At 47.5% G+C, this 23,957-nt stretch overlaps 1 protein-coding gene across 6 annotated transcripts; it reads left to right on the forward strand.

The window, feature by feature from the left end:
* Positions 1 to 1,296: 1,296 nt before the first annotated feature.
* Positions 1,297 to 22,600, forward strand: C16H15orf39 (chromosome 16 C15orf39 homolog). 6 transcript variants are annotated; one of them, XR_004256599.1, is made up of 5 exons: positions 1,297 to 1,692; positions 12,375 to 15,781; positions 17,710 to 17,743; positions 19,230 to 19,346; positions 21,675 to 21,762. XR_004256599.1 is itself a non-coding variant. In XM_032232474.1 (4 exons), the coding sequence occupies exons 2-4, from the start codon at positions 12,430 to 12,432 to the stop codon at positions 21,709 to 21,711; spliced, it is 3,423 nt and encodes a 1,140-aa protein (XP_032088365.1). In that variant the 5' UTR covers positions 1,297 to 1,692; positions 12,375 to 12,429; the 3' UTR covers positions 21,712 to 21,720. The 6 variants fall into 6 exon arrangements, 3 of the variants coding, with proteins under 3 accessions (XP_032088365.1, XP_032088363.1, XP_032088364.1); XR_004256598.1 differs by having other exon boundaries at positions 19,230 to 19,362; positions 21,675 to 21,713; XR_004256600.1 differs by lacking the exon at positions 17,710 to 17,743 and having other exon boundaries at positions 19,230 to 19,362; positions 21,675 to 21,713.
* The last annotated feature ends 1,357 nt before the right edge of the window (positions 22,601 to 23,957 follow it).

The raw sequence follows: 23,957 nt of genomic DNA on the forward strand, positions 1-23,957 counted from the left end.
AGGGGCAAAAGACGAATGGGACGGCGGAGAATGAGGTGGCTGGATGGAGTCACCAAAGCAGTTGGCATGAGCTTGAATGGACTCCAGAAGATGGTAGAGGACAGGAAGGCCTGGAGGAACGTGGTCCGTGGGGTCGCGACGGGTAGAACACAACTTTGCAACTAACAACCACCACCACCACTACCAGAGAGCTGGGATCTTCCCATGACAGATCCACATAGGACATTTTAAGCCTTTTAGGCCTTAGGTGAGAATTCTGGGGATCTGTTCCATAACCCATGCTTTGCTATGATTCCCTAGTTGCTCTTCTGTGCACTTTTTCCAAAGTCCCAACATCTTTGTGTGTGTGTGTGTGTGTGTGTGTGTGTGTAATTCAACCTTGTCTCACAACTGTTTTGCAAACCGGGCCGCTTTTCAGTAGGTTATCTAAGTCGGGGTTCTGCGGTCTCCCCGGTATATCCCCCACCCACTCACCGGCTCCCACAGCCCCGTCCCGATGGTGGCTTCTTCGGGCCACGTGCATGCCCGCCCACGCGTCTCCGGAGTCTCCTTTCCCCTTAAAACATCTGGGCGGCCTGCAGAGGATGCTATTTCTCCCCTCCCCTCCTCCCCTCCGCGCTTTGCAGAATTGCAACCGAAAAGTGCCACGCTGGGCGAGGGTGGGCGAGTGGGGGGGGGGGGGAAGAGCCAAGGTGGCGCAGTGGTTAAATGCAGCACTGCAGGCTACTGCTAGATCAGCAGGTTAGCGGTTCAAATCTCACCGGCTCAGGGTTGACTCAGCCTTCCATCCTTCCGAGGTGGGTAAAATGAGGACCCGGATTGTTGGGGGCAATATGCTGACTCTCTGTAAACCGCTTAGAGAGGCCTGAAAGGCCTATGAAGCGGTATATAAGTCTACTGCTATTGCTATTGCTATTGCCCCTTAGAAGTCAAGCGGCGCAGAGGAACGGGGCGCCCTTCGCGCGTGGCTCCCTGCAAGTCACAACTCACTGGAATTGCAAAGGGTTGGGAAAGGGGGGGGGACGCTGAAGGGCTCGGAGGGGACAGGCTGACCTGCCAAGGCTGTTGTGCCAAGGAGGGAGGGGAGAGCCGCAGGAAGGCACATCGTGCCAGGGCGAGGAGGAGGAAAGGAAAGGCAGGCGCAGCTTCCCACCCCGACCAGAGCGCAAACTTCTGGCTTGGCCGCTGGGTTTCCATTGGCTGGGCGCGCCCGGGTCCCGGCTCCTCCTTTCTCTCCCCCCCCCTCTCCGCCCCCACACCCATGGGCGCCTTCCTCCTCCTCTCCTCCTCCTCCTCCTCCTCCTCCTCCCGCCCTTGACTCGCGAATCGCGATTGCGGGGAGGGATCGGCGCGAGAAGAGGAGCTGCTGCGCCACCCCCGTCACTCCGGATCAAGCTGGCGGGACTTGCCGGGCGCAGGGAGAGCGGAGCCGGCTGCTGCTGCTGCTACTAAACCGGAGCGTCGGATTTTCGGGGAAAGCGGAGCGACTCCGGATCGAGGAGCCGGACCGGAGGTCGGACTCAGGAAGGAAGGAAAGTAAGAGGGAAAGAAGGAAGAAAAGAAGGAGGCGAGCGCGCCCTCTCCCCCCAGTTCCCTCCAACCGGCGCGCCGCCTTTGCAAACTCTCCGTCCGGGCGCAGAAGCTCCGTCCGGGAAGAAGATGCGGCGGCGGCGAGGGCTGCGGGCGCCGGAGGTGAGAGGAGAGGAGAGAGAATGGAAGGAGAGAGAGAGAGACAGAGAGAAGGAGAGAATGGAAGAGAGATAACGGAAGGAGAGAGGAGAGAAAGAAAGAGAAAAAATGGAAGGAAAGAGAGAGAGAATGGAAGGAGAGAGAGAGACAGAGAGAAGGAGAGAATGGAAGAGAGATAAGAGAAGGAGAGAGGAGAGAAAGAAAGAGAAAAAATGGAAGGAAAGAGAGAGAGAATGGAAGGAGAGAGAGAGACAGAGAGAAGGAGAGAATGGAAGAGATAACGGAAGGAGAGAGGAGAGAAAGAGAGAGAAAAAATGGAAGGAAAGAGAGAGAGAATGGAAGGAGAGAGAGAGACAGAGAGAAGGAGAGAATGGAAGAGAGATAAGAGAAGGAGAGAGGAGAGAAAGAAAGAGAAAAAATGGAAGGAAAGAGAGAGAATGGAAGGAGAGAGAGAGAGAGGAGGAGGAGGAGGGGGACTACAGCCCCCATCGGGCGCAGCCGGGCTGCTTCCACCGGGTGGGGTGTTGGGCACGATCCGGAGCGCCTGGAAGGCTGCCTCCGCTTCGCACGTGACGGGCGAGGAGAGAAGGAAGGAGAGAGAGAGAGAGAGACGTGTTTACACGGAAGTCAGGCTTTTGAAAGGTTGGGGTTGTGGAGGGAAGGGGCGAGGGATCGCCCTCCCCTCCCCTCCATCCCGACCGGTGGAAATGCTCCGGATCCTTCTGATTCTGACCACCAACGATCAATTGCGGTTCTGATTTTGCTGCGGCGCTTTGAAAACTTCGGCCAAAACTCGGGTGGAATTGGGGACTCTCCTCCCGAGTCGATTTGCAAAGGATGCGGGGGGGAGAGAGAGGAGCCTTCCCATCCCGGTTTAGCGCACCCCTTCTTTCTCCCTTCCCCCCACCCCCAATAAAAGCTGGGCATCCTCCAGCTCGGTTGGACTTCGGTTCCCATCCTCCCCTGCCCCGGTGCCTCTCTGTCGGTGGGCAAAGGAGGTTTGATCCGCAACAGGCCTGTGTTGAAAGAGATGCCGCTTGATAAACTCCTTGATTGCATCATTTTTCTGGGGGGGGGGGGGTAGGGGGAGGAGGAGGAGGAGGAGGAGGGAAAGGTGACCCAGAGCATCCAGGTGTTCTGCTTTCTGCAGGGAGGGGGGTGGCCCCCCCTCTCTCTTCCCAGATAAACAGATGTTTTTTTAGAAATAAAAACAAGAGGGGAAGAAAAAAAAATCCTGTTTAGTCTAATAAAGGGTGGGATTGGAAGGAAGCCAAAAAACCACGGGGGGGGGGGGAGGGCACCCAGTGTTCTCCAACTTCCTCTGCCCTTCCTTGGGCACCATTAGCCGGTTTTAAACCAGGGTCTCCTTGGAAGGAGCTGCGGAGGGATGTGGGTTTGGGGGGGTGTCAAAGAAAGAAGGGGAAACTGGGGGAAAGGATTTTTTACTTCCTCAAATTCCGCTGTGCCCAAGTTGACTTGCCAAGCCTCCGGATGACCACGCGCTCTGTACGTGTGCTGGGACTGTTAAAAAGTCATGTTATCGCTTGCTTTTTTTTCCAACAACAATGGAGTTTCTGAAGCAACCAGGAAAAGACCCAAAAACCACAGGGCGGCCTTTTTTTAAGCACACGGATTCCATCCGCTGCATTTATTTTTACCATGCGGAGGGCAAATATCTGCGTCCCACAATAACGTCGCAAGGATCCAATCTGGGCCGATCAACCGGGGACCAGAGGTTTTTAGTCTTCTGAGCTTTCGGATTCCTGCTGGAGCCTCCATGCTCAGGGATAGTCTCTCTGCATTTCTTTGGGCTGTTTTTTTGGGCTGGCCTTAGCTAACCTGGTTTCCTTCTGCGTGCGCGACAACATATTTACATGAGTTGTTTGAGATTTCCCGAGCTGTGTGTGTGTGTGTGTTTTCTTCTGCGTGTGACAAAAAACGTTTAAATGAGTTGAGATTTTAAGAAGGGATTGGACTTGTCTGAGATGGTAGACGTTCTCCTGCTTAAGCAGAGGGATAGACTAGAAGACCTCCAAGGTCCCTTCCAGCTCTATTCTATTTCTATATGTATGTCCCCCCCCCCAGATCAACTGTTACGGGTTGGAGGGCTGCAAAAGTGGCCTTGAGCCATTTAGAGATTGCTGGGGGGTGTGTGTGTGTGTGTGTGAAAGAGAGATTTATTGATTTATAAGTGGGATGTGTGTATTTGCACAAGCATGAAAGCATGCTTAGGCCTCCTCTGGGGGGACCGGTGCCCTGCTATGCTCTTAAAAGGAGGCGTTATGCCCCCTGTAGAGATGGGAGGGGTGATTAAGCTGTGAAAGCAATGTTTGCGGTAACTATAGAGCTTGGGTACACAAAAGGTGATGTGTGTGTGTGTGTGTGTGTGGAGGGTGTAGGAAATGCCGCTGCTGTGAGTTAGTGAGTGCCGATTGGAAGACAGGGCTCACACGTTAGGCGCTGATTGGCTGCAGTTGCTCTGTAAAACCCAATCCTATAAAGCATTGGTGTCCGCCCTGGGCAACCTTTAAGCCTGGTGAACTTCAATTCCCAGAATTACTCCAGCCCAGGGAATTCTGGGAGTTGAAGTCCACCAGTTGCCTGGGTTTGGACATGCCTGCTATAAAGAGTCAAGAGACGAATAAGGCTTGTTGTCGCATTTCGAATCCCAGTTGTTCAGATTGCGCCTGCTTTTTCTTTTGAAGGCACCTGGGGCATATGTGCGCTATCTTGTGTGTATTTTCTTATGAGTAGACCACCCTGGCTTCAATGTTAGGTAAGCTCCCCGTTGGGAGAAGCAAGTACGTTCAGCGAAGTGTTGTGAGAGTTGTGTTGGAGAACACACAAACCAGCATACAGAGACACTGCAGTTTAAATAGGCTTTTACTTTCGTGGAAATAGAGGTATCAGAGTCCATCCAAACAGTCCAAGTCATACACGGATAAGACAGTCAGTCATCAACGTCTTTCAGTTAAGGGATAATCCAAATAACATAGTCCAGTAATCATATAATCAGTCCGGTACACAAAGTTTGCTACCAGTTGCAAAACATACAATAGCTCACGGCACTTTCTAACAGGCAGCTTCCAAAAACACTTAGATCAGATCAGCCCAGCATCTTAACGAAACAGAGAGCTAACAGTCACTCTGGCTCCCTCTTATGGCCGATTGAGGAAAACAGCAACCAATCACGTTTTACAGTATGATTTAAAGAAACAGGCACAACATTGTTACATGATTTATATATTGCCAACCCAACCCTTAGAATTATATTTCTAACAGTAAGACTTACACTCTAGGGGGGAAAAATTAAATCTTTTTGTATGAAAATTGGTCCTGTCCCCTTTAAAACCTTGTTGGCATTTTTAGTGCCCCTATTTAAGTTGGGAAGAGATGGCAAAAGTTACACATTTGCCCCTTGTTCTCTGTTTATTTATTTATTAGTCTTTTGAGGGTCTGTGATTTTTATATAATATAAGACACACACAACGCATAGATGCAAAACTTTTAAGATCTGCCTAGAAAAAACCTGTCGAAAAACACCAATAGGCACAGAATAAACATTTCTATATATTCAGTTGGAGTGAATATATTACATATTAAATGAGTTTTAGTTGCAACAATCAGCAGGTTTGGTGCAACACACAGGCCACGTTTCCTGTTGGAGGAGGCGAAAGGGAGAGAAAATAAGGAATAGTCCCTTTTGGTTTTAAGTCCAGAGAGTCCTCAATTTATAACCCTCCATTGCATGGCCGTTCAAAATTAGAACGGCACTGAAAAAAGCGATTGAGGACCAATCCTCGCACTTACGACCATCCGTAATATCTCCCTGGACAAAAGTTGATAGACAATTTAGGCAATTTTCTACAGGTATGGATTTATGACGATTGATTGCAGGGTCCCGGGGTCAAGTGATTTTCGGAAATTGTGAATGTTGGTTTTGTTTTTAATATGTTGTCTTTGTCTCGTTTCCCCCCTTTCCCTTGTCTTTTGTGAGCCGCCCGGAGTCCTCCGGGAGTGGGCGGCATACAAGACAAATAAATAAATAAATAAATAAATAAATAATAAAATAAATAAATAAATTTGCAACCTTTCCAGCTGGCTTCAAAGTCAAGGCGGTGGGGGGGGGACCAGATTTGCTTAATGATACCGGACTCACTTAACAACTGCGATTGGTTTAGCGACCCTGTCAAAAAAAAAAGTCATCATATCAAGGGCGACTCACTTAGCAACTGCCTTAGAAATCCTGCTCCCAATTTTGTCGTTACGGGCAAGGACTATCTGCAAATGAAAATTAAACAGGGAAGGATTTGTATGTCACCCACACAGTTTGAGTTTCTATTCCCCTTCTCCCCCCACCCCCATCCCCACTCCGCCTCTTCTGGTTACTAGGTCAGCAAAACCAGATTTTAACTCCTGGAAGTCTTAAGATGTCAAACTCATAAATTCCTTGCAAGAGACCTGGAAAATGAGGCAATGTTGTAAAAGAAAACACACACACACACGCACACACAACCATGATTGAGGCACCAACATCTCCATATGTGGGAGTCTAACTTTGCCCAGACTAATCTCTCCCAGGAATGTATCCCTGGCATATTTTCCTTTCTCTGTTTGCAATAAATTTAAATTGAATGATCAGTGAAAGATCATCTAGGCGGGAATCATGCCGTTTTATAGAAGGAAGAGGTGAGATTTAAACAAATGAGCATAGCGCCTTATCAAAACCCACCATACTGTCAAGGAAGATCCGACAGGCCTGGGGCTAAAGAGCTGTTGCCCCCGTCTCATTTCATTTACATTTCATTTCATTTATTATATTATATATATCTCGAATGGTATGACTGTTGTGTGTTTTTAAATTATGTATTGTTATGCTTCGTCTTTTATTTTTTGTCTGTACCCCACTTCCCTGATATGAATTGTGAGCCGCCCTGAGTCCCCTTCGGGGGGAAAAAGGGCGGCATATAAATATAATAAAATCAAATCAATCAAATCAAGATGTGTGTCTTATGCTTAGCAAAAGCATATGTATCGGAAAAGATGAAATGCCTTTTAAAGAAAAGAACTGGTTTAACTCCCGATAAGGAGACAACTGTTTTCACTCTAGATCAAGAGACGTTGGTTTGCAATAAGCGAGTACAGTCCATTCTATTGATCATGACGGGCAAAATTTCTAATCTTTAGATACGCTCCCCAAGAGAACAATTTAAAAACACATTAGGCGTGTCTTAACACTCCAGGGAATCTTAAGTCCCAGGGCAATTAGAGGCTGTGCTTTAAAAAAAAATAAACGCCAGTGGAATTCTCATAAATCAGCTAACAGTCACATGGGGAAATTGAGAACCAAATTCAGAATTTGGTAGCGAGAGGAGTTATTAAAAAAAGGAGAAGCGTTTGTGAATTAAAGCTCATTACGCCTTTTTTTAAAAAATAATTTGGGAGTCTGAAAGGACCCGATTCCCTGCCTGTAAGCTCCTGATTAAGAGAGATTGAAATGTGGAGGAATATGGAGAACTCAATGCATTCTAACCTGATGCCTTAACTGGCTTGGCAAACACTGTTGGCATTAGGGTGACCGGGGTGGAAGGGGTCACAGGTGAAGAAAGGTGGAGGTGTTGCATATGTCCTGATATTCCTGTAACAGCAGTTGTGTCATTCTGTAATTCTTACCTTCCTGATTGCATGCGGTAGAACATCTCACATGGTTCATAGCCAGTTCTCTTTCCCAAGAAATTTCCCAATTTTTTTGTAATCTCTCTCTCTCTCTCTCTCTCTCTCTCTCTCTCTCTCTCTCTCTCTCTCTCTCTCTCTCTCTCTCTCTCAGCAAACAGCATTGATAATAAAAGCTGGTTTATAGCTAGTAAGCTAGCTCTCCTTTCTCTCTCTCTCTCTCTCTTCCTCCACCCCTCTCTCATCACTTAGCAAGCAGCATTGATAATAAAAGCTGGTTAAGCTAGTAAGCTCTCTCCCTCCCTCCCTCCCTCCCTCCCTCCCTCTCTCTCTCTCTCCTCTCACTTAGCAAGCAGCATTGATAATAAAAGCTGGTTTAGCTAGTAAGCTCTCTCTCTCTCTCTCTCTCTCTCTCTCTCCCTCTCCCCTCTCTCTCCCCCCCCCCGCTCTCACTTAGCAAATAGCATTGATAATAAAAGCTGGTTTAGCTAGTAAGCTCTCTCTCTCTCTCTCTCCCTCTCCCTCTCCCCTCTCTCACTTAGCAAATAGCATTGATAATAAAAGCTGGTTTAGCTAGTAAGCTCTCTCTCTCTCTCTCTCCCTCCCTCTCCCCTCTCTCTCTCCCCCCCCTCTCACTTAACAAATAGCATTGATAATAAAAGCTGGTTTAGCTAGTAAGCTAGCTCTCTTTCTTTCTCTCCCTCGCCACCCCTCTCTCTATCTCTCTCTCTCTCTCTCTCATCACTTCGCAAGCAGCATTCAAGGTTCAAGGTTCATTTTATTTATATGCCGCCCTATTCCCTGGGGGACTCAGGGCGGCGCACAAACAGCATTGATAATAAAAGCTGGTTTCATCATTCCTACTCTCCTAAAACCCGGTCAAGGCCACGCAGCTGGAAAACCTTAAGCACTGTGAGTTTTTTTTTTTTTTTTGCCTCCATTTGTGTGGCTCACTTTGGCACATTTAACGATGCCCTGTTTTGGGACTGGGAAACTTCCTGGAAAGACAAGGCACCATCCACATCTACCCTACATTTGTCTGGGGCATGTGGCCCATGAAAAGAATATTGGTAGCTCAGGATTGAACGGTGGGGGGGTTCCTTGTCCCAAAAGTGTTTTTTTAAAAAGGCAACCGGACTTTTTTTGGGGGGGGGGAAGGGGGGGGAAGACATTTCACTTCTCATCCAAGCAGCTTCTTCAGTTCATCACTGAAGAAGCGTTTTGGATGAGGTGACACGTCAAGGAAAAAATGAAGGAAGCCCAGCTGCCTTTTGAAAAAAGCACCTTTGGGACAAACCTGGATGATGGGCAGGCGTTTCATGACCCAACTAGGGAATATCATCAGTGCTAGAAGGGTGTGGGCTTTGCTCTCTGGTTCTATACGAGTGCTTTGCCCTGCCAGTGTTGGTGGGAGTTCTCAGTTCAAGATCAGAGAGTAAAGTTTGTAAGGCCGTAGGTAGAGCCAAACACGAGGATAATAAGTCTATGGCAGTGTTTTGCAACTTTTAAGGTGTGTGGACTTCAACTCCCAGAATTCCCCAGCTAGCATGTGACCCAAAGGGCCGTTTTAACCCTCCCATCGCTGCTCAGGCACAATAAAAGGAAGGGAGAAAACATCTGACTTTCAAGATGTTGCCAAACTCCCATTTCCCAGCAACCCAACCAGCATCGCCAGTGGTGAGGGATTTTGGGAATTGTAGTTCATTAATCCCAGGTGCAAGGAAGGAACTAGGCGTCTAAAAACCCGGCCACGGGTTGAGTGTTGATGGATCTCTTATTTCGTTGGGCAGAAAAAAAAATCTATATATGGAGGCATAGATAGCACAGCCTCTGTTGTGGCCCACCAGTGGCCAGGGGAGCTGGAAGCAGATTCGGACAGTGAGGAGGGTTGGGGAGGAAGATGGGCCAGTTCTGGAGTCTGGGAAAGGCTCTGAGGAGGGCTCTGTGTGGGAGGCCGAGATGGGGCCAGAGCCGTAGGTCAGTTATCAGCTGCCTTCGGAGTCAGACATCAGTGAGGCAGAAGAACAGCTGGAGCCTGTTCCCAGTGTCCGCATGCACAGAGTTGCCAGATGGAGGGAAGAGCTAAAGAACAGAGGTCGACTTGGGAGTAAGTCCATAGGTGGAGGATGAATGGCCTCTCCCAGAGGGAATAAAAGAGGAGCGAAAGGGGAGTGGAGTTTGCAGGAGACAATCTCTAAGACCAATAAGATCGCACAGGATGGGCCTTCTACGGGTGCCTTCAGCTGGCCAATGCCGGCTGGCGACACCTCGGAGTAGGGCCTTCTCTGTTGCCGCTCCGGCCCTATGGAATGAGCTACCCCCAGAGATCCGGGCCCTACCCACTCTCATGGCCTTCCACAAAACTATTAAAACCTGGCTTTTCTGGCAGACCTGGGGCTGTTGACCTCTTGATTGAGGTCCAGCCCCACCTTTGATTGGGTGCATGTTGTGTTTTCTTCTTAATCTTGTTGTATCTCATTGTTTTAATCCTTTTTTTAATATTTTTCATTTCTGTAAGCCGCCCGGAATGCTTCGGGATTGGGCGGCCTATAAATGAAATGAAATGAATTGGTTGGTGACTCTCCGAGGCTCTTTGCCAAGTTTTGCAGAGATTGGCCTGGCAGCTCTCCAAGCCAGATAAGGTCTGTGACCGTAAATCCTCCCCCGAAAGAAGACTTTGCTGGATGTGAATGAGCAGAATTCACAGTCAATTAATAAAAGAGGTTTTTGTTGGGAAAAGGAGTTGGCTTCGTGTTCTTGGGAAGCCTCGGTTCGAACAGCCTCCTTCCTGTTTGGCAGAGCGCCGCAGGGACCCAGGAAGGATTTCCTAGGAAGTCGGGCGGGAACTTTGGCCGAAACGGTAGAAAGAGATTTTTTGCCGCGTTCCACCCTGACCTTGTTTGGCTGAATGGAGAAGCTCCTTGGTAATATGACTCATACCTTCTTCCTCTCCCTCTTCCTTCTGACTTGGCAGTTTCTGAGAAGCCAAGAAACCAAAAATACTTTAATTACTAAGCAATTTGAAGGCTTTCCAAGAAATCTCGTGCTGAGCTTAGGAGTGGGTGGCCCAATTCTTCGGCTAGACTCTTTTATTATGGATTTTTGCATTTTTTTTTAAAAAAAAATTGGGAACGCCGCAAGGACGGTTCATTTTGGCAATTCCTCGACTTACAACAGTTTATTTATTGACTGTTCCAAGTGACAGCGGCACGGAATAAAGGGACTTAGGGCCATTATTCACAGTTGCAACCTTTCCCCATGGTGGAGGGCTTCCTGCCTAAGCAGGGGGCTGGACTAGAAGACCTCCAGGGTCCTTTCCAAGTCTATTCTATTCTAATGGAGAAGGGTACCTGCGAGACCACCTACTGCCACCGGTAGCCTCCCACCTTCGTCCAGTGCGATCCCACAGAGTTGGCCTCCTCAGGGTGCCGTCGGCCAGACAGTGTCGGCTAGCGACCCCCAGGGGGAGAGTCTTCCCTGTGGGAGCCCCTTCCCTCTGGAATGAGCTGCCCCCGGAGCTTCGTATAATCCCCGACCTCCGGTCTTTCCGACGCGCCCTAAAAAGTTGGCTTTTCCAGCAAGCCGGCCTGGCCTGAATCAAAACAAAATAAATTATTGATCATTGTTAATTTTAATTTGAATTTTTTAAAAAAATGTTATTGTCAATTCTAATTGGGTTTGATTGGTATATTCTATTTAATTTTTTTAAAACTTTTGTATTATGTGTTTCTTTTAATGTTGTACGCCGCCCTGAGTCCTTGGGAGAAGGGCGGCATATAAATCTAATAAACCTAAACCTAAACCTTATGAATGCTTTGGCATTCTTGCCAAGAAAATGAGGGGGAGTTTATCCAGGCATCACCAGAAGTTGAATCATCATTGCAAGAGTGAATGCTATGTCTTCCTCCAATGCTCTGGGTTTCCATTCCCAGCTGCCTCCACCAAAGTGGCCGAGATCTGCTAGGTTTCCTTGCCTGAGTTATATGCAGTCTGAGAGATTTGGAAAATAAATTCTCCCTTGCTTTGGAGGTGGTGGCCAAGAGCCCAAAGCGTGTGTATTGTGTGCATATGTGTGGCTTTGTAGCTGTTGTAACATTGAAAAATGGGCCGGATGTAGCTTTTAGGGGGTCTGTGGCAAGTTCAAAGAGGAAAAAAAAATTGGAAAACAAAGTATGTTATGAATGAAGGTGGATAGAAGGTTGTGTCCCAGAATAATGTTAGAATAGAATTAAAATTAGAATAGAATAGGATTCATAATAGAATAGAATAGAGGAATGAAGGAGTAGAATAGAATAGAATAGAATATAGAATAGAATAGGATTCAGAATAAGATTCAGAATAGAATTCAGAATAGGATTCAGAATAGAATTCAGAATAGAATATAATAGGAATCAGAATATAATAGAGGAATGAAGGAGTAGAATAGAATCAAATAGAATATAGAATAGAATAGGATTCAGAATAAGATTCAAAATAGGATTCAGAATAGGATTCAGAATGAAATAGAATAGAATAGGATTCAGAATAGAATATAATAGAGGAATGAAGGAGTAGAATAGAATCGAATAGAATACAGAATAGAACAGGATTCAGAATAAGATTCATAATAGGATTCAGAATAGATTCAGAATAGGATTCAGAATAAAATAGAATAGGATTTAGAATAGAATACAATTCAGAATAGAATAGAGTAGAATCATTTGACCCCTCCCTCTCCTTTGTAGCAGCCCCTCAAGGAGGAGCCAATCTGGGTCAAGTACGATCCAATCTGTTGTAGGATCCAATTTGGGTCGGTCAGCAGGACCCAGAGGTTTTATCTTCCAAGCTTTTGGAATCGTGCTGGATTCTATGTCCCCTGAGGATGGGCCTCCCGCACGAGTCCCAGAAGCTCGGAAGACAAAACCTCTGCTCCAGATTGAATCCTGCAAAGTACGAGATTTTTTTGGGGGGATAACAATTAAACTGGGGAAGGCGTGAAGACTGATTCTTTTTTTCCTTGTCTCCCGTTTCAGAACAACCTGAACGACTGCTCCGTTTCCTAGCCCAGCGGCCAGAAAGCATCTACCAATGGCGGAGAAGCGGATCCTGGAAGCTGTGAGCACCATGAGTTACAGCAAGCTCCCTCGAATGGAGCTGGACCCAACCCACATCCTCCCAGTTGGTATGTGCCGGTCGAGTAGGCTGACCGAGCTTCCCATGGAAGACCATTACAGTTATAAAGGCTCCTATTTTACTTTCCCGCTCCAGTGCCACGAAGCGCCCAAAACTTTATCTCACTGGCCGGCTGCCGAGAACTACAGCCATTGCCCGGCCAGTACGCCTGGCCACTCTCCAAGGACAGAGAAAACGACTTGCCAGTCCGGGATGGAAAGTTTGAAAGCCCACCACAGATTTCCGGGTTCTGAGAAGGTCAATGAATGTCTCCCCCGTGAACGGTGGGCCAGCTACGTGGGTCACGCAGGGGTCATCCAGCAAGGTTGGCTCCAGGCGGGATACCCAACCCAGCAGCTCCCTCCAGCTCCGGCTGCTCGCTCCACCTTGGCAGCCCCCAAGCCGGTTTACCGAAGCCAGGCATACGGGACGGAATCGGGCTACTCTTCCAAAAGGGCTCTAACCTTCCAAATGCAGATGGAGAACTATTCAAAGCGTTTGGAATGGACTTCCCCATCCTTGGTTTTGCCCGCCGGTGCCGAGAGTCACGGTTTCAGCACAGCGGGCGCCAAGACAACCTCGGTGGGTGAGAATGGTGCAGTGCAGTTCCGGAAAGGTCCCAAAGAGGGCGCTGTTCACTCGTCTGGCTTCATGCCGTACCAGAAGACTTTGGAGAAATGCCAGGGGGCACAGAATGGCACTTCCTTGGATGCCAGCTACCCCTCCGTAAGTCAGAAAAACAATGCGGAGTCGCCAACGGGTAGCAATTCCAGAAAACACATGTGGTCCCGGCTACCGCCGTCACCTCTTCCTTCTCCTCTTCCTCCTCCTCCTCCTCTTTCCAGCTTGCTGGTGAATCGCCAGGACCTGGCGTACCAGGAGCGATCGCCCTCATGCTACCCTCTAGGATCATATCCTCTGACGTCTCACGAGCAGATGTTGTTGTACCATCAGAGCTACGTGCAAGCCGAAAAAACGAACTCCGTCTTTGCTTTGGCGGCCTGCAAAGGTTTCGGGTCTCCTCCAAGCCGTGAAGATGGGCAGGTGTTTCCTGGGTCATATTTCCAGCAAACGTCTCGCAGCTATTATCCCGGGCATCTGGAGAGCTACCTTTACCAGGCGGTGGGCCCACCTCCCTTGACCCCTTCGGACGAGCTTCCCTCTACGAGAGAACACGAGCAGACGCAGAACACGGGGGCCAAGGTGGACTTCCCCCCAAAGACTCCTGTCTCCGCCTGTGCTCTGCCTGAGAAGTCTGCTCCAGCTTGTAGTCCTTGGCGCAGCCGAGGTGGCCTTCCAGACTGGTGTGAAAGTGGTTGTGTTGCAAGAGAAGCCAGCACAAATTCTTCGGGTCTACAAGCTTTCCCTTCCCTTCATCAAGTAGACCAGCTGTCTCACTGTTACAACAGGGTTGAAAAGATGGAGCACAACGCTTGCAAGAAGGATCTTTTCCCGCCAGAAAAGGTTCCGGAGGAGGAAGGATCTTTTGAGACACACAAAAAGATCTTAACTTACGAATCTAGGAAGAGGAACATCACCCCTCACAAAAACGAAGTGGGGGGCTGCATCATGATTCCCGATAGCCCAATGGTCTCCCACAATCCTTACTCCAAGCCAGCCCTGCCGAAAAACCTTCTGAGGGCTCCCAACATCCAGTCTGCGCCTCATGGACATTGGTCCCCGGGGGATCAACCGAAGGGACGCCATGAATGGCGTGAAGGCCCCTTGACGTCTTCTCCTCCCATGCCCATCATCCACAACGTCTTCAGCTTAGCTCCGTACCAAGCCTACTTAGAAGGTTCTGCCGATTTGGTGGAGCTGGACGCCGCCAAACGTTGCCAGGCTGAGGAGTCGCCTCCCAGAAGCCGAGGCAAGAGGGTGGAAAAGAGATGGACAGGTGCTCAACGGTTGACTGAAGGAGGAAGCCTGAATCCGCTTCGGGAGGAAGGAACCCCTCGCAACGCAATCACGAAAGGTGGAGATGCTGACTTGAATAAAAACAGTCTCCCAACAGGGCAAGGGGGTGGAGATTATGCTGGCCCTCGGGAAAGCTTCAAGGTCAAGCTTCTGAATCCCACCGACCCTGCGTCTTGCCAACCCTCCCTTCCCGATCATCCCGACGGTAGAGTTGAGAGGCCAGCTCAAGAGGACCACGTCTTGGACCTCAGCTTTAAAACGGACGACTCGGCAGAGCGACCTGATCTTCCGCAGTTGCCCAAGAAGGCCGAGGCTCCAGACGTTGGAGGTCCAAAGGTCCAAGGGGAAGACATCAAGGAGAAAGCAGCCGACAGCCAGGGCTCCGCCTCGCGGGCCAACGGAGAGACCTCGGTGCTGCCTGTCAACGGTGAGTCGAGAGGCAGCCGGCATTTTCACAGCTCTGCGGCGTTTCTCTTCAAGAAATTCAAAATCCTAAAAGCTCACACGGCGGAAGCTGCCTCTGGGGTCAAGGACGTCTCCCTCCCCAAAGGGACCGACGCACAAGTAAGTCAGCCCAACAGCCCCTTGGTTGAGCCCAGCCTTCCCCAGGCTGTGACGCCACCCGAAACTCTGATTTTGCAGATCAAGTGCTTGAATGCTAAGCTGCCTGATGCTCCTGCTCTCGTGCCTCCGAGCGCTCTTCTGGGCTCCCCTGCCCTCCGAGAGATCCACGTTCTGGATCCCGCCACGGAAAAACTTCTCGGCCAGCAGAAATATTCACCCAGGCAATATTTCACCGTGCTGCATACCTGCGTCTGCACGGTAATATCCGGTGTGGTGTCCACCTCCTCCCCTGACCAGCTCAAGGAGTGGCTGGAGATGGCCGAGCCCACAGCAGAGCTGCAGGAGAAGACCGTCAGTTCCACCAAGCCCAAAAATGGTTCCAAGGTCCCTGAAGGGCCCAAGCTTTCCAAGGGCAAGGAGATCTGGTTGGCCTTTAAGGGCGTAGAGGTGTTGGTGAAGAAGTTGCAATCCCAACTGGAGATGTTTATGCTCTACAACAAGTGTCCTTTCCCTCACGTGATGCGTGCCGGCGCCACCTTCATCCCTATCCACGTGGTGAAGGAGGAGCTCTTCCCCAATCTTCCCGGCGCGTCGGTCGACCACGTCTTACAGGACCACAAGGTGGAACTGCGTCCCACCACCTTGTCTGAAGAGAAGGCGTTGCGCGACCTGGACCTGAAGACTTGTACTTCTCGGATGTTGAAGCTGCTGGCGTTGAAACAGCTGCCGGACATTTACCTGGACCTCCTGACCCTTCATTGGCACGAGTGCGTCAAGGAGCAGCTTGGTAAGAGCAGACCGTTAGCCTCCTGTAGATGCTTAAGCATTGAACTGACCATACACGCATCTCGTTCTCCTTTTTCCTCTTCTCTGTCTCGCAAAAAAAGTATGATTTCCCTGGTTTTTGGCCATTGGACTTTCCCACTTGCATGGACACAGCTTTCGTTGGTTTTCCCTATACAGCAGTGACCAAAATTGGGAAAAGTGTATTGTTGAGGTTTTGATGGCTAATGACACCACTTTGTTTTGGGGGTAGCACCCGAAAAGTATATATCAATGGAAAGATAATTTAATCACGAACGTAACGCCGTAACGTTTACGAAGGATTTGCTATTAGAATAGCAGTTACAAAGACGAAAAGTGAAAAAAAAAAACCCGTAGAAAAAATGAGATATACAAAAATTATATCTTGACAACTGTCCTCTCAGGTTCAATATGGGACATCGATCACTGAATCCTACTGTGATCTGATTGGCTCGTTGCCAAAACAAGGTGACACCTCTCTAAACCCTGGTGCTCATTGGCTACAATCAGATGAAGGAAAGTTGACTGCTATCAACCTTAAGCAAGTTGTGCTTTCTTCTTTTTGGTTATTTGGCTATAACGTTTCGTAGAATGCAGATCATTGAACAAGCGTCATTGCGTTACATTCTTGATTAAATTATCTTTCCATTGATATATGATTTTAGGGTACTGCTCCAAAAAAAGGGGGTGTTATTAGCCATCAAACGTCAAAAATACTGTATACTTTCCCCAAAAGGTCTCCCCAATTTTGGCCACTGCCGTAGATGTGGGTAGAAAATTTATATAGTGGCCAGGGTCGATGCCCGAGACAGAATTTAGCAAACTCTACCAAGATTGATGGTACTCTGCTTTCTAAATGCGGAGAGGACAGGGGAAAGGGATCTTAAGAGAGTAGGCTATGTTTAAAAGGCAAGGAATTGAGTGCCTGTAATTATGGGCTTGTCGATCAGAAACGTCAGCAGTTCGGGGGTTCGAATCCCTAGCGCTGTTAACGGAGTGAGCTCCCATTACTTGTCCCAGCTTCTGCTAGCCTAGCAGTTTGAAAGCAAGTAGAAAAATAGGAGCCACCTTTGGTGGGTAGGTAACAGCGTTCCGTGCGCCTTCGGTGTTTAGTCATGCCGGCCACATGACCACGGAGACGTCTTCGGACAGCGCTGGCTTTTCGGCTTTGAAACGGAGATGAGCACACTGCCCCCTAGAGTCGGGAACGACTAGCATGCTTGTGCGAGGGGAACCTTTACCTTTTTATTATGGGCAAATGACTGATGTACAGAGAGTCCTTGACTTATGACTATTCCTTTAATGGATTTTCAAAGTTACGATGGCGCTGACTTACAAGTGATCCTCACGCTTATGGCCATTATTTTCTACATGGTCATGAGATCAAAGTTGAGGTGATTGGCAACCAGCATATATTTCTAATGGTTGCATTGTTCTGGGCCCTTGCATCCTTCCCAGGGGATGTTCTGTTGTGCAAAGTCAGCGAGATGGATCCTCTTAAGGACCATGGCAAAAAGTAGGCACGTCTCACTTAACAACCGCATCGCTTGGTGAGAGACGTTTCTGTTCCAATTGTGGTCGTAAGTTGAGGACTTCCTGTAATTCAGAGCTTATCGGGATCCATAATTCAACCAACATCTCCCCCCCCCCCATTGTATCTTGATAGCAGCTGTTTGGCTTGGAACCCTGGGAGTTCTAGTCTCGGTTTAGCAGGAGGGTGCTGTATTAGAAAAACTGGCAGTGGATAGCTTTGGGGCAAGATGCAACATTCAGGTGCCACGGCCCACATCTCACGCAAACCACGTGCAGCCACGCCCACAGTCCCGCTTCCATTAGCTCTGACCAACTGTGTCCCCCTCCCTCCAGCCAGTGTCATTTCAGATGATTCTCGACCACCTTTATTTTTTCCAGGTCCAAGTTCACAGGCACGCCTGCACACTTCCAAGTAGGTATCCATTCTTTGCGTGGGTGCGTCTTGCTCATTGCTGGGTTTAGTTGGAGTTGAGGGAGGCCTTTGGGCACAAGTTGAGGTGGTAGATGTCAGGGCTCCAAATAGCATCCAAAAGTAAATCAGAGCCCAAGGCAAAGTATTGCTCCAATTTATGAAGAGAGCCGTGTTGGCACATCTGGGGAAAGCCGAATCTGAAAGCTTTCCGGTTTTCCCCACCCAGTTGAAAGTTCAAGATCTTGTCCCCACACCAACAAGTCCATCACACGGTCCAATCTCCCACTGCCATGCTGGCAGCTTCCACCTATCCAGTTCCGGTCAGGTGCAGAGGTGCAAAGACAAAGGATGACCTTGTTTTTCTAGAAAGAATGTTGTTATGGCTACCTAGCATCTAAACTCTGTACAATCCCCCTTCCCTTTTTTCCCCACAATAGAAAATGCATAGTAGAATAATAGAAAGTGTGGCAGGCCAAAGATCCAAAAGAAAAGATGGCTGCGGGCCTGACAGTAGGACTTCTTGCGATCTTGCCAGCTAGTTGTGCTGCTCCGGTGCTGTAATGGTAGGTGGGAATGGCCTTGGGAGACAGGAGGAATAGCTGCACACAAGGCAGTGGACAGATAAGAAGAGGCAGATTAGCCCAGGGAAGGAATAGAGCCAGGCACACATCTCAAAAGAGACTCTGTCAGAGTTTTGGCAGCCTGACTATTTATTATGAGATAACCCCAGGAGCAGAAATACAGCACACAGTACACAGAGCCTTTAGATAATGAACAGTGATTTATATACAAATATATACAAACACATGGTAGATAAATCCCTTACCACTCAGCTACGGACACAAGGAGAGAAATGAGATACATGATGAGAGAGAGAGAGAGAAACACCCTCTAATGGCAATCTATATATAGACACCTCTTAAAACAGTAAATGCCTTATGTGGACCCCTCTTATAAGAGCCGAGGTGGCGCAGTGGTTAAATGCAGCACTGCAGGCTACTTCAGCTGACTGCAGTTCTGCAGTTCGGCTGTTCAAATCTCACCGGCTCAGGGTTGACTCAGCCTTCCATCCTTCCGAGGTGGGTAAAATGAGGACCCGGATTGTTGTTGGGGGCAATATGCTGACTCTGTAAACCGCTTAGAGAGGGCTGAAAGCCCTATGAAGCGGTATATAAGTCTAACTGCTATTGCTATTATGTATTGCTGAATCATCCTCATTGCATCAGCTTACAGTTTTACAGCTTCCAACCTTACACCAGCTGGCAGCTATTAAATCCTCATTACCTGGCAGACCCTCTCTAGTTTCTCGAGCTGCAGAAACGAGGGAGGGGGAGGGGAGGAGAGACGTTCTCTCAGATTTGCAAGATAAGATAGAGGTTATCCCTGCGAGGTAGTCCAGATGGGCAGCACCACCCAAGGGAGCACCCGTCCTGCCTTGCTTCTAAAGGCGACGTTAACGGAATCTTGCAATGCTTGAATCTTATAGACTGACCAGTTGATGTAAATGGTATGTGGAAATGGCCTTGTCAGAGAGGAGGAAGAGCCACAGACAAGACAGTGGTCGGATAAGAGGCAGCTGGATCCCCGGAAGGAATGGAGCTGGGTAAACACCTCAAAAGGTTTTCAAGCCAGATTCTTACCTCGTTTCTTAGACTGTAAAAATTACAGGGGAAGAAAGATACTTTTAGGGAGTCTGTAGGGATTCGCACTCACATCCAGGTGACGGTTGCCCCAAAGGTGCTTTTTTTCAGGAGGCAACTGGACTTCCCCCCCCCCCTTTTGAAGACGTTTCGCTCCTCATCCCAGAAGCTTCTTCAGCTCTGATTTGGATGGTGGGGAATGGAAGGATTGATACTCCTTGCAGACAGCTGTTCATTTGCATCCTTTTTGAGGGTCGTTGAGGCCACTTGGAGGATTATTTGTGTCTTCTTTAAAGACCTTTCGCTTCTCATCCCAGAAGCTTCTTCAGCTCTGATTTGGATGGTGGGGAATGGAAGGATTGATACTCCTTGCAGACAGCTGTTCATTTGCATCCTTTCTGAGGGTCGTTGAGGCCACTTGGAGGCGTATTTGTGCCTTCAGGTCCTTTGGTCCTTTGAGACTTGCAAGATTCTGTTAAAGTAACCTTACAATAAAAATAGAGCTAGCATTCCCGTTGATGCGTCTTGCCTGGACTGCCTCGCCTCAGTCTTGTACCTCCCTCCTTTTTATTTTCACTCTTACTCTCCCCAAAGGAAGGCGCCTCCCCTTTTGAGTCACTTTCTCCACCTCCTTCAGACTCAGGTTTTGTTTACCCAGATTGTTGTCTAGGCTGCATCTCTTCCTCCTGTCTCCCAAGGTCATTCCCCTATGCCATTACGGGGGCCTTTTGTGGAAAACACAAGGCTTTGGAAGTTAGCAATTATAGCCAGACAGGACTGAAGGTGCTCCTGAAGGACCTTGCGAATGGCGCATGGTGCTCCTGCAAACCAGAGGCAAGCCCGAGAGAATTTGTCAGCAAATAGTGGGGCTTCGTTTGATCTTTTTTGGTCCTTGGTTTCCCTGGGTTCGTGGACATCTGATGTACAGAAGAGCAATGGCTGTTCTGATTTCGGATGGATAGAGATAGATAGATGATAGATAGATAGATGATAGATAGATGATAGATAGATGATAGATAGAGATATAGATAGAGAGATAGAGAGATAGATAGATAGATAGAGAGAGAGAGAGAGAGAGAGAGAGCAGAAAGACAGAAAGACACAAAATAGTCATAGATTAGATAAAATAGATAGATAAGGTAGGTAGATTAAGATAAAATAGATAGATTAGATAAAATAGATGGATTAGGTAGATAAGAGACCCAGATAAGATAGATAGATTAGATAGATAGATGATAGATAGATAGATAGATAGATAGATAGATAGATGATAGATAGATAGATAGATAGATAGATAGATAGATAGATAGATATAGATAAAATAGATAAATTAGATAGACAGAAAGAACAGATTGGATAAAATAGACCGATTAGGTAGATAGATAAGATAAAATAGATTAGATAAAATAGATAGATTAGATAAAATAGATGGATTAGATAAAATAGATGGATTAGGTAGATAAGAGACATATAGATAGATAGATAGATAGATAGATAGATAGATAGATAGATAGATAGATAGATAATAGATAGATAGATAGATAGATAGATAGAAAGAAGGGATTAGATAAAATAGATCGATTAGGTAGATAAATAAGATAAAATAGATTAGATAAGAAAGATAGATGAGATAGATAAGAAGATAAAATTGGTTGGATAAGATAGATAAGATAAAATAGGTTAGGATAGATAGATAGATAGATAGATAGATAGATAGATAGATAGATAGATAGATAGATAGATAGATAGATAGATAGATAAGATAGATAGATAGATAGATAATAGAGAGAGATGATGATTATGATGATAAGAGGGACAGAGAGCGATAGGAGAGATGGACAGACAGAACCATCCTTGGCAGTTGGGCTGCAGCGTGATATCTCCTGGAGCATCAGAAGAGGAGAAGGGACCTCTTGATTAAGACAACCTTGGAGAATTTTGGTGTCTTCTTCAAAATGTGTGTTGAGATTATACTTCCTTTTTTCTGGAATTCTGGAAACTAATCCCAACACATCTGGAGTTCTTGGTTTTGTGAAGAACTCTGAGATGAAGAGATCCTTTGGGTTGGGCACATCACCCAAGAATCTCCTACTCCATCACCTGAAATGAAGCGAGTCTTAGAAGTTGTCCGGTGGGATCCATTCTCTCTTTAGAACAGTTTTGGGTTAGTTGAGAGTGGAGGAGAGTAGTTGAACTGTTGGAAGAAGAGTTTAGGATCTCAACTGTGGACAGTGTTTTCTGAATGAAGATGCTCATTCAGTTGACTCTTCTTGTGCTTTTCATTTTCCCAGAGGAACCTGCGAAGTTGATCCCAAACAGAGAAGTTGAGGCGTTAGAAACAGATGAAACCACCGAGTCTCTTGACCAGGATTTCCAAGAGAAGAGGACCAAAGGCCAAACGTGTGGATTGGCAGCCTGTTTTGGGACTACGTCCTTGCCTTATGAGACTCTCCATCCAGATCATCAAGAGACCCTAGCCAGATGTCCTTCACCTTCCCTACAACGTAGTTGCGTGCTAAAGGGGGTGAAGGTGCTTCCTAAGGAAGACACAGCCGTGGAGACCAAGGGACTCACTCTTTGCCCTGGTGCTAGGAGGCCATCCCGTAAACAGCCAAGGGCTCTCAAGTTTAAATTGACTGCGAAGGTCGCTAGGAGGACAACGAGGGCTTCCAAGATCCTTCATCTCCGGAAATCTGTGGTTCACATCCAATTCCAGAATGCTCTTCAAGACATTCAAGGACCTCAGATTCTTGGTCCTTCAGGAAAGGGGAAGAAGGTTCCACCACCGCTCCTCCTCAAGCGTTTCAAGCGTCGGAGACACAGTCGTGCCAAGGTTTCTTCCTTGCCCTCCGAGTATCCAGAACTCGTTGGGAAGAGGATCAGGCACTTGTACGAGGAGAAGGACAAGACCGAGGCCTGGTATCAGGGCGTCGTCCTTCGCGTCCACAAACCCCACAAGAACCCTTTGAAGACAGTTTACGAGGTGAAATATGACAGTGAGCCAGAATGGCAATATTACCTTGAGATTCTTCAGGATTATAAGAAAGGTTGGGTGGAGCTGGATGAATGAGGGTATGGGTGTGTATTTGTGTGTGTGTGTGTCAAATTGATTGAGAAGAGGGGAGATTTGATTCATCCAGCTGCCTGTCGGATTGGAACACAGAGGAAAGGATTCGAGATTAAAATGGCTTCCCTACATCTCGCACAGCGTCATCACGAAGACACCCATTAGCTTAAGTTGACACTGGACCCGATTCAGATCGTCCTCTTGTGGTCCTCAACACCTCAGGGCTCCATAACACTTCCAGAAACCCCACATGAAGTAGCGTTCGGGGTTTGAACAATGTTTTGAAACACAGCTGGGTTTACAAAATGGCTTCCTGTCGTCCCAACGGACACCGGAAGTGAAATACGGTACATTTTACGGATCTTCTACATGGGTGGGCGGAGCTCCCAGGACGTCCCAATCTGGTGGGCCCATCCTCGGTCCTGAATTCCAGATTGTTCCAGAGGCAGCCAGTTTGTCCAATTCCTAGAGTGTCTTTAGAACAGTGTTTCTCAACCTTGGCAACTTGAAGATGTCCGGACTTCAACTCCCAGAATTCCCCAGCCAGCATTTGCTGGCTGGGGAATTCTGGGAGTTGAAGTCCGGACATCTTCAAGTTGCCAAGGTTGAGAAACACTGCTTTAGAACGACGCTTGCCCGAGGGCATTATGGGAAAGCCATGATTTACATTGCTAAGCAGGGCGGTTGTTTAATCGAGTTGTGTCCGATTTTTACCATCTTTTTTTTGCCATGGTTGTTAAGTGAATCACTGCAGCTTGTTAAGTGAACCCAGCTTCACTGATTGAGGAGGTCGGATTCATTTAGTAGGATTCGCTTAAGAAATGCAGTGATTTGCTTAACTGAGGGAGGGGGGGGAAGGGCCATTTAACGACCGCCTTGCTTAGTGACAGAAAGTCTGGTCCCAATGGTCCCAACTCAAGGACTACCTATATATGCCTCTTTTTTTTAAAAAAAAAAAGGAAAGAGAAGGAAAATTGAACTTGAGGAAGTCCTGTAAAGTCCGCCAACCCACTTGATGAAATACAGCTCAAAGAAAACTTACACACACCCACACACACACATACCCCATACACACCCACACACATACATACACACAAACACACACACACACACAACATACACACACATACACACACAAAATACACATACACAACATATACACACACACATACACACACACAACACACAGACACATACAAACACACACAACATACACACACACAAACACACAACACACACACACACACATATTTGGACATGTTTTTTAAAAGTACTAACTTCGTACACCTAAAAAACCCCTGCGTGCTTCAGTTTTGATTTTTGAAGAGCTGTGCTGTTTCCACACACCCCCACAACCCGAGGGGCATAAATATGGCACATTTTAGAAATGTGATTTATTTTGCCTTTATAAGGAATTGCTGCTGGTTTCCAAGGTGTGTTGACTTTCTTTTTCAGTGCATTTTTTTTTAAAAAAAAACAACACACACACAAGACTTTCTGTTGGAGA

Source organism: Thamnophis elegans, chromosome 16, assembly GCF_009769535.1.
Source record: "Thamnophis elegans isolate rThaEle1 chromosome 16, rThaEle1.pri, whole genome shotgun sequence".
Lineage (NCBI taxonomy): Eukaryota > Metazoa > Chordata > Lepidosauria > Squamata > Colubridae > Thamnophis > Thamnophis elegans.

Bases quoted from the DNA above. Each gene is read 5' to 3' on its own strand.
- C16H15orf39 (XM_032232472.1), top strand. From the start codon at position 12,430: ATGGCGGAGAAGCGGATCCTGGAAGCTGTGAGCACCATGAGTTACAGC. The intron at 15,782-21,674 runs GTAAGAGCAGAC...TCATTTTCCCAG, and splicing joins GTGCGTCAAGGAGCAGCTTG to AGGAACCTGCGAAGTTGATC.